This window comes from Amaranthus tricolor, chromosome 13, assembly GCF_026212465.1.
Source record: "Amaranthus tricolor cultivar Red isolate AtriRed21 chromosome 13, ASM2621246v1, whole genome shotgun sequence".
Taxonomy (NCBI): Eukaryota; Viridiplantae; Streptophyta; class Magnoliopsida; order Caryophyllales; family Amaranthaceae; genus Amaranthus; species Amaranthus tricolor.
In genome coordinates this window covers 867,652-882,555 of record NC_080059.1, presented here as the reverse complement: position 1 = coordinate 882,555, position 14,904 = coordinate 867,652, and the positions used below count along the sequence as shown (strand labels likewise).

The 14,904-nt window shown below is 29.4% G+C and overlaps 1 protein-coding gene across 2 annotated transcripts; it reads left to right on the top strand.

Moving 5' to 3' along the window:
* Window positions 1–1,033: 1,033 nt before the first annotated feature.
* Window positions 1,034–4,958, top strand: LOC130798614 (protein DEHYDRATION-INDUCED 19 homolog 5-like). 2 transcript variants are annotated; one of them, XR_009039080.1, is made up of 7 exons: window positions 1,082–1,222; window positions 1,339–1,416; window positions 1,983–2,125; window positions 3,030–3,107; window positions 3,193–3,413; window positions 3,782–3,905; window positions 4,608–4,958. XR_009039080.1 is itself a non-coding variant. In XM_057661671.1 (6 exons), the coding sequence occupies exons 2-6, from the start codon at window positions 1,350–1,352 to the stop codon at window positions 4,711–4,713; spliced, it is 615 nt and encodes a 204-aa protein (XP_057517654.1). In that variant the 5' UTR covers window positions 1,034–1,222; window positions 1,339–1,349; the 3' UTR covers window positions 4,714–4,958. The 2 variants fall into 2 exon arrangements, 1 of the variants encoding a protein (XP_057517654.1); XM_057661671.1 differs by lacking the exon at window positions 3,782–3,905 and having other exon boundaries at window positions 1,034–1,222.
* Window positions 4,959–14,904: the final 9,946 nt, after the last annotated feature.

The window sequence follows — 14,904 nt, the reverse complement described above, 5'->3', positions numbered from 1 at the left end:
CTTAATTTTTTGCATTTAAGGTGATTTTAGATCGTATTGAAATTGCGAAAAAGCTTTATTAATTGAATGATGATAATAATATATAAAATTTCACAATCGATCGTTCAAATAGACATTATACAATTTAAATTATCTTGAAAACACCCAACTAAACACCCTTATCATTTTGATTATCAATTGCACAACAATACGCTGTCATAAAAATTAAATAGATTTAAGGTGATCTTAGTGTTTGGCAAGGGAAACAGAATGCAATATATTAGAGAAGGAAAGGAAGGGTACGATTTTACGTGGGGCTGGGACAACACAGTAGCTAGGCTTTGGCTTTTGGGTATTAAATAGCCCACTAATTTAGGGGTTATAAAAAGAAACCGGATCCTATGGATCTGCGGGCCGGGTATTTTCTTGAGATCCATATTCGGACACATGAAATACAAACGAATTTGGACCCGACCTGGATCCGATAGGTCTAATTTTTTTGGACCAACACCCTTAAAAATGGATACAGATTCGGGTCGGGTCCAATACCTATTGCCATCCCTAGACTCAATTATGTAAGAGCTTTTGGAGTCAAATGATGATATTTAAATGGGACAAATAAAATATAAGTCTGGTTTATTGTAAATGAAGTTGTATTAGTAGTCTATACGACTATAAGTTTAATGGGATATTATAAGCGGGTCATATTCAAAAAAAAATATATTTTCTCTATCTATAAGAAATTACCACACTTACTATTTAATTCGTCATTTTACTATGTAATATTCCCTCTAATTTATAGAAAATAAGATATTTACTTTTGACACTATTCACTTATTATTCTTGATTTGTATTTTATTTATAATCTATAAATTAAAACATAGTCAAGTGAAATCTTATTTGATTCGTCTCAATGCAAAGATGTTTAGCATTGAATAAGTGCATTGGATAGTATGAAAAAGTAAATATCCTATTTTCTATAAATTGGAGGGAGTATTTCAATTATAAATAGCGTCGTATTTATGCTAATTAATTAATTATAGTATTGCAAACTCTTAATTAGTGTAACAAAATAGATAGTAGACTAGTAGTACGAGTATTTGTTTGCAATTTATATACCCCACATTCGAGTAACAAAAGGAAAATGAGAGCAATTGAAAAGGAAAAGCAAGAGTGAGTGACTCAGAACCCCAGAAGCAGCAGCAAAAGAAGAGCATCACCAAAAGTCTACCAAAAAAACCAGGTTTTTCCTTTTTTTTCATGGGTTTTTCTAATTTTTATTCCATCAAATTCTGGTTATTTTCTCTTAATAATTCTTTGTTTTCTCTTAAATGTTGACACATTTTCCTGTTGAAGCAGAATCAGAAGTAATGGATGCAGATTTTTGGCCACCAAAAACTCAGTCTACTAGACATCTTCCTGCTCATCTTAGCTCAGGTTCTCTTTTTGGTTACCTTAAATTTAGCAACTTTTTGACGTTTTTTTGTTTTTAATTATCTGGGTATCTAAAATTTTGTAACTTTTAAGTATATAATTATTGGGTTTTAGAAAATATATTGAGATAATTTGATTCAATATCTCAGTTTTGATTTTTGTAAATTGGGTAAAATTGGAATATTTCATTCATTGACCATGTTCATAATATGTTTATTTTACTTAAATTAATGAGTTATAAGTTTTATTTCCTTGATTTTACTGATGATTGTTTGATTATGTTAAATCCTAGATTTTATAAAGTGGGAATTGAGTGAAATTGAGTTTTGATAGTTAATGTTTGATTAAGTAAAGTGATTATTGTTATGTTTTAAAGTAAAGTAACAATCTTTAAGGTATTAACAACATATGGGTAAGATATTAAGATTAATTAGAGGGAAGAGGGGATTAGATGTTCAAAGAAAGAAACTTTTTAGCCTTTTAAGTGCTTTTGGTGGTCCTACAATTACAAGTAAAGTTTGTGAAAAAGAGATAACAAATTCATTCATTGTGTTTCTAATAATTGACAGGAAATAGATTTGTATTGGATGATTCACAAGTAAATGATGATGTAAAGAGTTTTACTGCTTGCCCATTTTGCTATGTCGATATCGAATTGTGTAAGCTTTGTGATCACCTTGAAGGAGAACACTGCTTCGATGTCACGAATTCGGTATGTTTTGAGCTGTCTATTATCCTTGTTACAATGGAATAAAGTTTTAGTGGATTCAGATGTCCTTGTTCCGGGATTTCTTTTTGAACTGTTGTGATTTTATTACGAATCATCATTAATGTGCTTTTGAAATGTTTTGCTAAGTGCCTTTTGACAACCTTTTTTGTGTCTCGTTGTACAACTATTTCTTGTTAGAGTATAACATATCCTGATGGTTGAGTTGGTTCTTTAATATCCCGGGGCCTCAACCATCAGCTTAAGTTTTTGGTTGAGTTGGTTCTTTGATGATGGTTGAGGCTCCAAGATATGTTATATACTCTAATATTTTCAGGTTGAAATGATGTTCTTGTTTGTCATGAATTTATGGTATGAAGTTACTTAAGTACTATGATCAGGGTTGGTTAGGCCTGGGGAGAATGTATGACACCATACCCTTATTTAAAGAGATAAGGACGTTGAAAGTTAGTTACGTACTATGTAGAGTCTTATGTTTACTTAACTGCTTCTGATAGATCAAAGATGAGCGTAATGTTGATAAATAGGATTAGTGGCTCGCTGAAACCAGTGAAACATAATTCGCTAGTTGGTTCGCCTTTTTTTTATTCGCGATTTGCTCAAAATGGTTCGAAAACAGCCTAAAATCGACCAAAATTCTCTTTTTTCAATTCACGATTGTAAGGCGATTAGCGAATCATGTGACACTGGTTGAAACGAACTCTTCTGATGCCTCTAGTTTCTCGTTCTCTGACCATTTCGGAGTGCTTAAGCGAAATTCCGAAATTCTTTACTTTCTAGGCTAAAGTAATCTACCACGGGCACTTACTCATGACTCTATACTTACGTGAGTTAGTCAATCGTATTGCGTCTTCACTATGAATCATATCCCACGTCTACGATTTTACAGGTTTGTCCTCATTGTGCACAAAATTTGGGTAGAGATGTTCCCGGACATTTTTGGACTTATCATCCGTGTTCAATCAAGGTATTTAAACAGCATTTGATACATGTTATTGATCATATATCTTCAACACTGGTTCTGTTACCTAATACATTCTAGTGATTTGCAGACTCACAGAAGAGGTCAGAAGTCTGGATTTTGGAATTTTTATGCTGGACGAATGATGGGGAACTCGAGTGTAAAAACTAACGCCGAAAATCTGAATGCTTTAGCTCCTGATCCCCTTTTGTCTTCATTTTTCTTCAGCAAACCAAATCCGGAGACTAAAAATGATCATTCTGAAAATTCGTGTTCCTTCGATGATCTCTCATCCATCTCAGAGACAAAAAGGTATTCCCAAACTAATTGATTAGTTATTTGACTAACCATGGGGCCTGAATGTTTGTTTCTTTTTTCACTTTCTTGATTAATATGTCGCCATTTTCTCATTCTTGCATAACATGAGAATAGCTGAGCTAAGAAAAGACATGTGCTTGAGTGAAAGCGAAAATAAAATGTTGGATCTTTATATATATGTAGTCCCACATTTGATGTCTCATATGTTGGTTTTTTAGTTGTACTGTATTTGCTCGTGTTCCAACGAGAGTGATGTTTTTTTCATCAATTATTTACTATTTCTGTCGTCCTTCTGTATTTGCTCATGTTCAAAAGCAAGGGATGACTCATTAAATCACATGCATTTTTTCATTTATGTGAAGATGTAGATGGTGTTTGTTATCCAGAGTCAATCAGAAGCAACCTCTTTATTTTCAGTAGTATGGTTGTATACATCCGACCTCCAAACCTCATCTAGGTGGAACCACTTAATGATTTACCATTGAGGTAACGTAAACTTCCGATTCCCTAATCCGTCTAGGTTCTTGCACTTGCTAGATGCTAGTAAGTAAATATACTAGAGCCAAAAGAAAAGAAAAGTATTCGCTTTGCAAAAGAATAAGGAGATGCAAAGAAATAAACAAAACAGAAGAATAATGTTTGCTTTCGTACACAAATATATTTAACACTAATTGCTTATCACCTAAAGTAGGATTAAAAACATACGTTTGATAGAGTATATAACATATCTAGGGGCTTTGATGGTTGCAGCCTCAAGATATGTTCTACACTATCTGTGGCTAGTAACTTTTTTTAACATAATATTTTCCCTTACTCGATAGACCTAGTTGTTATAACGAGCCCATCTATCAAGTTCAGCTCATTTTGGGATTAGGTTTAGCTCATAGTCAACGAGTTCATGTCATAGTATTAGAGTTCAACAGTATTCCGGCCTTTGTAGTTCAAATGGTGATGAATCACTCAGTTCGGGCCATATTAGGGCTACATAGTACTCAATTTTTCTAATTCCAGATCACTAATTAACATTTTCCTTATAAGTATTCTCTAGTCTAATTTGAGTTGTGTAATTGCTTATAAACTTTGCGTTTGATTCAAGTAATAATCAGATAAGGGTTGGTTTTGCTACGTTTTGACTCATTTTATTAGAAATAATTTCCCTTTGATTAATGTTTATGTTCGTGTTTGCAGCTCAAAATCATCAACATTCGCTCCAAGACAAACAAAGGAAGACTCAGAAGAGTTGAGGCAAAGAGCTGAATTCTGTCGACAGTTGTTTTTTTCGACCATAGTCTGAAATTCTCTAATTTTACTTCTATCCAGGCGTCGCGAGAGATGGTTGCATAAGTTTCGGGTAGTTCGGTACAGAAATTTCGAGTATGTATTTCGTTAATGTCGTTAAAAGAATAGGATAGTTATGTATGGAAGAAAATCATCTAAAGTAATAGTCTGTTTAGTGTAGCAAAGTTGAGCTTCATTGTAGGAAAACAATATTCTTACCCTATTAAAGATATTATATATTTATATAAATTAATTAGATTATTTACGCTTTTTATTTACGTGATATTGTAAATGACTTTTGCAATCGATAATCAATGGAACACGGGCAATGGAAATAACTTGTATAGTTGAATTGATTTGTCGAGCCAGTCTAGAATTCAATGGAAATTGGGAAATGTTGTTGACGCAGAAGGGTCGGGAGCGGGGTTGGGTGTTACTTGCACAATCAAATAGTTTCCTTAAGTTGCAAAAAGTTTTCCGATCTACATGTATAGTGAGTTTAAATGTTTAATAGCGTATATCATAGATCTGGACTCAGTTAACAAATTCCAGTTTTGGGGGGCATACTAAAATTTAATGATGTAATTATGCTTAATCTTTTTATTACTTTCTTAGAAAGCCATGAAGCTAAAATAAATTAAATTATCCCTTATTTTATGAAAATGTTCTTAAGGGTTGTTTGGATTAATGGCAAATATTTGAAGGGGTAAATAAAAGTCAAACTAGAAAAACAAAGTTAATTAGATAGATGATTAAAGAAATTTGATTGTTAGAAACGTCAAACAATTGATTAGAAGGTAATGAAAAATGGAGAAAAATAGCAATAAGTTTTCTTATTTTGGATATAAATTTACCCTAGGGGAGGTGGGGGAATTCTTTACCTCCAAATGAGGGAAATCAACATTTTCTTTTTATTCAACTTTTTTAATTTACTCATATTCTACCTCTATCATAATTATTTCAATAACTACATTTGCATCTCCCATTATCTTTGTTACATTAATTTGACTTTTTTTACCCCTTAATATTTACTCTCATTCCAAGTGACTTCAGTATGGAACATTTTAGATATATCCCACTTCTCCAAATAAGCTACAATATTCATGAAAGATTAAAGGAAATTATGATTCCGAACTCTGGGGACTTAAAAAGAGGGCAGACTTGAAGACACCATGGAGGATAGGAATGGAAAGAAATTTATAGAATTTTTGACTTAATATTAATATTTGGTTCATATATATAGTTGACTTTCATCTTTTGGACTTAAACTTTGACATTATTTATGTGACAATATGATGGAAGACTATCTTCTCAAATTTGCAGCATTCTTGCTGTACTATCAGTAACTACAAATAAAATCCAGATTTTTTAATAGAAAATTTTATAATTTTTAAATTTAACGAAAATATAAATTAAACTTATCAATTGGTAACCCAAAATTTTCTGATCAAGGCTTAAAATTGTTGTTGTACTTGTGTGTTGAAATTTTCAATAAACCCAAATTGGGAGTAAAAAACTGCAAAAATCTTGTATTGTAATTGTACATATATATATATATATATATATGTATGAGTATGACAAAACACATTTAATTACAAAAGAAACAAAATTATCGTAATTTTAAAAAATATTTCTAAAAGAGACCTTCTCTCTTTGAGATAACCTCAAATAAAGCGCCCATAATCTCATAATCTCACGATAAGACTAACTGATACAACAATTAGTGAAATATCCGAACTTATTATTGAGTCACCAATTCATCTTTAACCAGTCTTAGACTCGGTTCGAGTCACAAAATCCCAACAATACATTTAAAGACTAGTTACTTGAGTCATGGCGAGAACACTAACAATTGCAGCACAAATAACAGTAAGAAACTGTCTTTCCTGAACCATAACTTTGATCATCTGCATTGCAACATCAGTTGTAATCATCCTCCCATCATGCACCAAAACCCTTCGTCGTTTCCCGGAGAAGGCTAACAGAACGAGGACCGTGGTCCAAGCCACCATTGTAGTCCGAGCCACAATGATCAAGCATATCGACACAAGGAAGAAGCCTGCTACGACGAGTAGGACTGTCTGCAGTGCACATGATTTAGACTCATTGTGGGATGAGAGTATATATGATACTACTAGGAAAAGGGAAACAACAAAGGATAGTGATATTGTTGTTGTACTTGATGTTCTTGTTGTTGATCTGATCATTTGGATTTTATATGTGTTGTAAAATGGTTTGCGGGTTCAGCTTTACTTATTCTCTTTTATTGTAGGAATCTCTCTGTCTTGGCATCTTTCTTGAGTCGGAAGAGTCTTGGTCGCATCCTTCTTTATGGGTATGAACTGCCGTCTTCCATCTCTTTTCAGAACCTTATTATAATTTCTATGAGCGGAATACACTAGCCATGATGATGATGAGGAGGACGAATGTAGATGTGATTAGCAGAATATCAAGTTAAAAAAGTTATACCCTTGTGAAAAATCTAGGTATAAACAATACGAAATTGAAATTTGGCTGGATGTGTAATAGTGTAGTTTCGTATCTGGTTGTGGTTGCAATAATAGTTACACAATCACCTTAATGTTTAATATGGATGGCTGGTTGTCACATGAGCTTATATTACAATTACGCAAACTTTATATACAATAGAGTCATAATACGGTGATGGATGAAAAATGTATAATTGTGGAAGTTTATGTAAAATCTAAGGTGATTAGAGGAAGAAAGAGATTAGGGGAAGAATAAAGTGTATGAGAATTTGAGTTTGGTTTGAGGATTTGGAAAGATTAATGGGTATTAAGAGGAGAGAATTTGATAATCATGTGATGCACATGGGCAGGTTGGAAAATAGGGGTTGCCACCTTATTTGTAAGAGCAAATGTCGGCTTTAAAATCATTTCATGTTGATTAACCACCCTTATGGACAATTACATGCACACGTTTTCCGAAATATCTAAGATATTTGATCATATCAATTTCATTGTACTTACGACTGATAATAACATGTTTCCACATAGTATGTCACGATCAAATGCGAGTATTTTAGAACATAAAAAATATATAATATTGATAGATAAGGTTGAAGAAATGGTAGCGTTTGGAAAAAGGTAATGATCAATGAGAATCTAATCTAGTACCTTACATGAAAAAAGTGATATATATTTTGACTGAGATAAAACTCAACTTTCTAACATAAGTTAATTTTGGTTTAATTAATTTCTTTATAGTTTTAGATATTAAATTTAAAATGTAAAATAAAGAAAACCTAAAAACTTATTAATTAATGTATAATATATTTCCCTGTCCGAACAATCACATAATCAATTAATTTATCATCATACATTAACACATTGGTAAAGAATTAAAATTAAATAGAGATATTCACTTTTCTTTTATTTGATTGGATTTTTTTAGTGATATGTTTGGCTGGAAGTTTAATATATAGTTGGTATTGGATGATACAAAATGCAACTACAAAATCAAATAGATAAAATATAAGCCTTACTATAACCATATTTATAAAATATGTAATTTATAAAATATAAGCTATGTCTGATAAAATAATATGACAAAAATAAGCCTTACTATAACCATATTTGCATATAATCAATGTTGTGTTACATTAAATTCTGTGGTTTTATATTAATATATAAGAATAAATATACTTGAGTAAGCTTTTGATTAGTTCGTTTTCATTAATATATATTTGATTAATATATATTTGTTTTGTCAATATTTTCATAAATTGTAATTATTGTTGATGAAAAATATTAAGCGTAACTATATATAAAGTTATGTACCTTTAATTATATTTGACTATAAAATGACTAATTAATTTATATATACATCTTATTTATTTAAAATTACATAAGAATTTGTTACTATATAAAAAAAAGAATTTGTTACTAAAAGCCAATTAGAAACAACCATTTTATTGTTGCATAGATGTGGAGTATAATTTTTTTGTCACTTAATGACATTAAAGTAATAATATACTAGATAGTGCCCGTGCGATGTACAGTTTTATTAAATTTTTCGACATAAATTACATTAATTTATATAAAGTATTACAACTATTAATAACACATTTCAAAATCAAGTTTAACACAAAATATATGTAAAATTATTTTATAAAAGTTTAAATGAAGAAAATAGTTTTTGTCACGAAAAATATAATTGACTTACATAAAAATAGTCACAACCTGAATCATATTAGAATTACACTGCATTTAAGTAACCAATTGTATAAATAAGAAAAAATCCTAATAAAAGTATATTATGTTTTAACCATCTCAAAATATACACTACACTAAATAATACTTATTTAATAAATAAAATAAAAAAGATTTTATAAATAATTAAAAAAAATAATATATATGATTTTCTAGTACATTAAATGATGTGAGTAATAAAGTCACAGATAAAAAAAATAATCACAAAAACAATGACTATCATCATAGAGTGTTGGAGGGAAAATTTTTATTGAGATTATGAGAGTAAGCAATTTTAAATAGTGATGATGTCAACAGTGTTTTCTTTTAGCAATAGTTATAGATTATTGCAATTAACGTATGATTTTTTTACAAATTCTCAAATGAGACAGTCTTACGGTGAGACTTTTTCTATTAAGTTGATTTAATATACACTTACTGAGTTATTGTCTTAAAGTGATTATTTATAACCTTAAAATGATCAATGAAAAAATTAGCTAATTATATAGACTTATCTCATGATGAGATTGTCTCATACAATACTTACTTAAAAAAAAAAGCTAATAGTTTTCATAGACTAATGGACATGGGCCAACACATGAGATCCAGACGTAAAAACCTTAAACTTGCCGATTTGTAATTGTTCATTGAACTTGTTAGAAAGTCCAATCATCTCGTACTTCAATGAACTTCTCCGAAGTCCAAAGTCCAAACTACACTTTGTAAATCATATTTTAATCTTAATTACTGAAGTATGACTTAATTTATCACAATTCTTGCGAGAGACGGTCTTTTTGAGAGACCATTTCTAATTGGGCTGGCTTATTATATATTTTTTAAGATATTGTAAATAGGTATTAAGAATGATGTAAGTTAATATTTAAAATATTATAAGTAGGCATTAAAAATCCGTTAAATAGGCATTAATCTTTAATGGATTGGGTTTGAGATATGTCTCTCAAGAAACAAACTGTTAATTTATTTGTTATTAGTTAAGATTCATTGTATTGTAGGAGGATATCACTTATATGGATGATCATTATTAAAAAAATCGATCTTATCTCGGTTGAAGAGTAAATATTTTAAAATAATTTTTAGATAACTCTTCTTTTCTTAACATAACCCGTTAAATAAAAAAATCAATATTATCAGATTATAAAAAAAGCAAATAGTGTTCCTAGTTCACCCAACATGAGTGTCAGTGTGTCTTACTTTAGCCTAATCAAACACTTTATCAGTTTATCTTAATTGAGAACACATTTAAGATAAAACAAGTTTATATTAAGAGTATTAGAAGGATAAGTTTAAAGGAAAAAATATATTTGGGTAAGGACGAGCAAAAGCATAAGTTTATTTTAGAAAAAAAAAGTTTATATATATATATATATATATATATATATATATATATATATATAATAGAAAAAATTGATGAATAATCTAATTTTTTACTCGTCCGCTGTGAATAATCACACATATAGATTATTTTCTAATGATCGAATATTTATCCTTAGTTCGCTTTGAATAATTCAACTTTTATCTTAGTTTGTTGACAACATATTCAATTATTACCTATTATTAATAGTATGATATATTGTAGGTAAATATATGACAAATGTTAAATTACTCTGACAACAATTGGAACTTGATGTTAGTCTTAGATATTGAAGCGCTCTGTGGAATAATTTGTCCAACAAAGTTGACAGAGTTGAATACTCGTGTTCAAGTGTTAATATGTGAAATTGATTAGGGATTTTGGATTGGGCCTTATTGAATACAAATTGGGTTCCATATCCTATATTTCTAATGGATTATCAACTTGATAAACATTTTATATAATTACTGATCCAATTTTAAATTTCTTAAAATTTAATGAGAAAATCGTTTCTATCTAATTAACTCCTTTGTAACTTTAATTTTGGGCATATGAACTCATTTTAAAGTGAGACGGTCTCATACAAGACTTGTAGTAATTTTATATTTCTTTCGTTTTTTAAAAGTTTGTTAATTTTGCACAATTTTTAAAATATATTTTGAACTTTAATATCTTTGAGTATATGTTATAAAAAATTACAAAAATTATATATCAAATTTTATAATTAATAAGGACAAACTTTTAAAGACGAAAAGGGAGTAATTTATTTTCATGCTTTGTTGTCGTTAAACTCTAGCTAGCGTTACAATCAAACCACATTTTCATGACATGTTCTTCCTTAAATTATCAAATTGAACTAAATTTATAATCAATCCAAATATAAACGATAATTATTAAGATTAATTCTTTTTAAATCTTAAGCTAATAATTAAAGTCTCAGTACGCATTTACCCTATCAGAAGAATCATGCCCTAATTAGTCATTTATTAGTTAATGTCAAAAATAAAAAGGTCCCTCTTTTGTTGTATACTTGTTTACTTATAATTGGGAAATGTGGTGATAAAATGTAGGTTAACACTTCAATCAAGCCACAAATCATAATTTCAAGGAAGTACTATTACTACAATTATGGGGAATGAGAAGTTGATATGAGGCACGAAGTTTCTAAGGAAAGCAACGCCACAAATTATGTAGACGAGGATTCTATCATTGCTTAAATCTCAAGTGTGTTCTATATCGATGGGTTATAGTTGTCCTAGAAGTTTCGATCATTAATTCATACAAGTGATCAACCTAAAATTTTTCATGTCATTTGGATACTTCGTATCACTTATATTATTGACACCGTCTTTATTTTATGGGTTATAGAGTAGGCTTGAAAGAAATTAATGAGAATTGTATTCATATCTCGCCCGAGAAATATAGTACTTATTTTCAATGAGGCATCATCTATTGGCATCATCGTTTTGTTATTTTTTTTATATTGAGATGGCTGTAAGAGCAAATATTATAAAAAGAATTCAGTCTAGAATTATATATATTATTTTCATTTGACTTATCAATTAAGTTAGTTAATTAAACTTTTTGCTGAAATTATATTAATTCAATTATAAGTTTTAAGTTTCATTGATGAAGAATTACGAGTGATTTTGAAAATATGTAGAGAAAAAATACATATAATGTATATAAAAGGGCTCAGAGCAATCATCTCTCTTATCATACCCTGAGTGAAACACCAAATAAATATAATGAATAGGTTATACTCTTGAATTGTTAAATTAGGCTGGACTTATTGTAAATGCCAGCATATTAACGGGGGGACACAAGTGCACATACTTCATAAGCCAAAGAGATATATACCATCCCAAAACCATATGGCAATGGGAAGAAGGTCTCTAATAGCTTATAAAGCGTGCACTCCATTTTCAATTTATCGATGTGGGATAACTCATCCCAAGATAAATAGTTAGATTATTATTATAATATAATGTGTATACAAGTAATATTATCATTATAAAATTAATATAGTTTTGTAAAAGTAATAGTTTTAAAATGGCGTAAAATGTCATTTTATGAAAAAATATAATATAAATAGCATTTAAAGAACTAGTTTTTAGAGTACTTAAATGTACAATTAATAACTATAAAAAAGGGCTCGTTGATTATTTAGTAGTTGGGTAAGTGCACTACAAATAAGCATATGCATGTAAAATGATGCTAAAATTGGTTTAATTATTTCCTTTTTCTACATATACTATAATAATAACTTTCTAGCCATGAGTTGGATAAATAGATTACTCTATCGAGTATGGAGTATTACTTCATCTTTTTAGCTACTAATCCATAGATTTATCAAAACCAACAAAGTTGCACGTAAACAAGGATCGCAATTAGCAACCCCATGGTTAATGCAAATCCATTGTTATTCATTTTTTTAAATTATTATAAAATAGAAAGTCTTGTATGAGATCATTCATCTCATCGTGAAATAAACGAACTCATATAATCAGCTTATTTCTTTAATTGATCACTTCAAAGTTATAAGTGATCGATATTAGTATATGTTTGTTCTTGGCTTATGATAGAAATTAGAATTATTATATGTTTGTTCTTGGCTTATGATAGAAATTAGAATTATGGATTATTCAATGCATTACTATTGTCCTATATTAAGTAATTTTCAAACTTTTTGTTAGATATTGAGGATAAACAAAATAAGCAAAAATTATGGAGAAGAGTTGATGAATATTGTAAATCATATAATTTTTGTGGACAATAATAATTTTTGTGAAATCATGACAATTTTTAGTTTGTACGTTTGTGCTTCAAGAGAACCTCAATCTCAATAAAAATAAAAGCAATTTTATCCTCTAATTTTTGTTGTTTTTTTAACTTGGGTGTTTTATATCATTATTATCATAATTCATAGGGGCTTAAGTTAGACCCGCAGCCCACAGGCCATATCACTCTTCTTGTTACACTGCCCACTCGAGTCCATGCAATTGGCATTAAGTGGTCATTATCAGAGTATATGTGATTCAATGGATAAAGCATCTGCATGTTGAACAGAAGATTTGGGGTTCGACTCCTATTGGGCGCAGGTATCAACTGGGGCTTTCTTGACTGCGCACATCCTCTTTATTCACTCCTTGAGGGGAATACGTATGGCTTGTCCGCATCTTTCAAGAAAAAATACCCCCACTGGGATCCTATCTTGTGCGAGATATGTATTTTGTTTCATTTTTCATTTGGGCTTGAAAAATAGTTCATCCTAAATATTTTGTCTTTCTCTCTTCTATGATTGTTTGAGGGGTTTTTTTTTTTGATAATAACAATTTTTTTTATTTGACATAATATTAGAAACTGACATTATAAAGTCATTGTTCAAAATCACCCAATAAATCTTTCAAATAGAATATTAAATTAGTGTCAATTTTTTTAAAAACAAATACATTAGCATTTCTTATCCAAAAAAATCTTTCTACTACGGCATAATAATATGTATAGTATATTGTTAAATATTAATCAAACTAAATTTCATTTTTATTAAGAATATATTACGGGTACCATCAATATCATCATTACTATATTTTGTCATTTTTAGGTAATATTTTCATTGTTCATAATCATAAGTGATATTTTTACTTAAATTTGGCGGATTATTAGTATCGCTACTTCTTGAACTGACTAGTACTAATAATCATAATATTATGTACGTCCACCTAAATTAACAAATTATTTTGGTATTGTTTTAATTATTAGCCATTGTGGTGGTAGAGCAAACTACTAATACCTTATAGGAGATTGGAGTGATTGATTTGACTAACTGATATCATTAACTGATTCAACCTGCTGATTTTGAACCCGAAACTATGTGTAACTTTATCAAAAATAGCTTGTTGATAATAATAAGTTGTTTCACTTAGCTAATTTATAAAATAATAACAATAGATGATTCGGCCATCCAACCTTCTAACTATCCATTTCCTAATAATGTTCTATTAACATGGATTTGGTCCCCTTTGTACTAGAGAAGGTATTTTGGTGGATGTATTTTTGTAGCAAACTATACAACTTGGATGCTTTTTAAGCTAGGTTGGGTTGAGTCTGGTATAGAAGAGATATGAGTACAGAATTATTAGTGATAGAAAATAAAAAAGGTGATTAATTTAAACTTTTTTAAAGTTTGATTAATTTGATCTCCTTATTTAGAATATTATAAAGATTAGAATAAAAATAATAAAATTTTATAAATTAAAGTTCAGTGATTAAAGTGGCGTAAAAATGCAAAATTTAGAGTTTTTTATTCAAATTATTATACAATCTACAACTGACACTCTCTAGTGTCTATCCCTTTGTGTAAGCAACATCTTTGTGGTTAGTTGTTTTAAATTTGCAATATTTTCTTTTATGAAAATGTCAACACCATTATCTTTCAATTTCATCACGCACTCTCTCTTTCTTTTAATATCTTCCACCTAATTAAAATTTTTCTACTATTCCGTAAGTATTGTATCATTCTATTATGTTATTATTTTAAAAACATAAGAATTTTAATTTGCATTTATATAACATACTTTATTAAAATAATTATTTGTAATTAGTGTATCACTTAATTGAATAT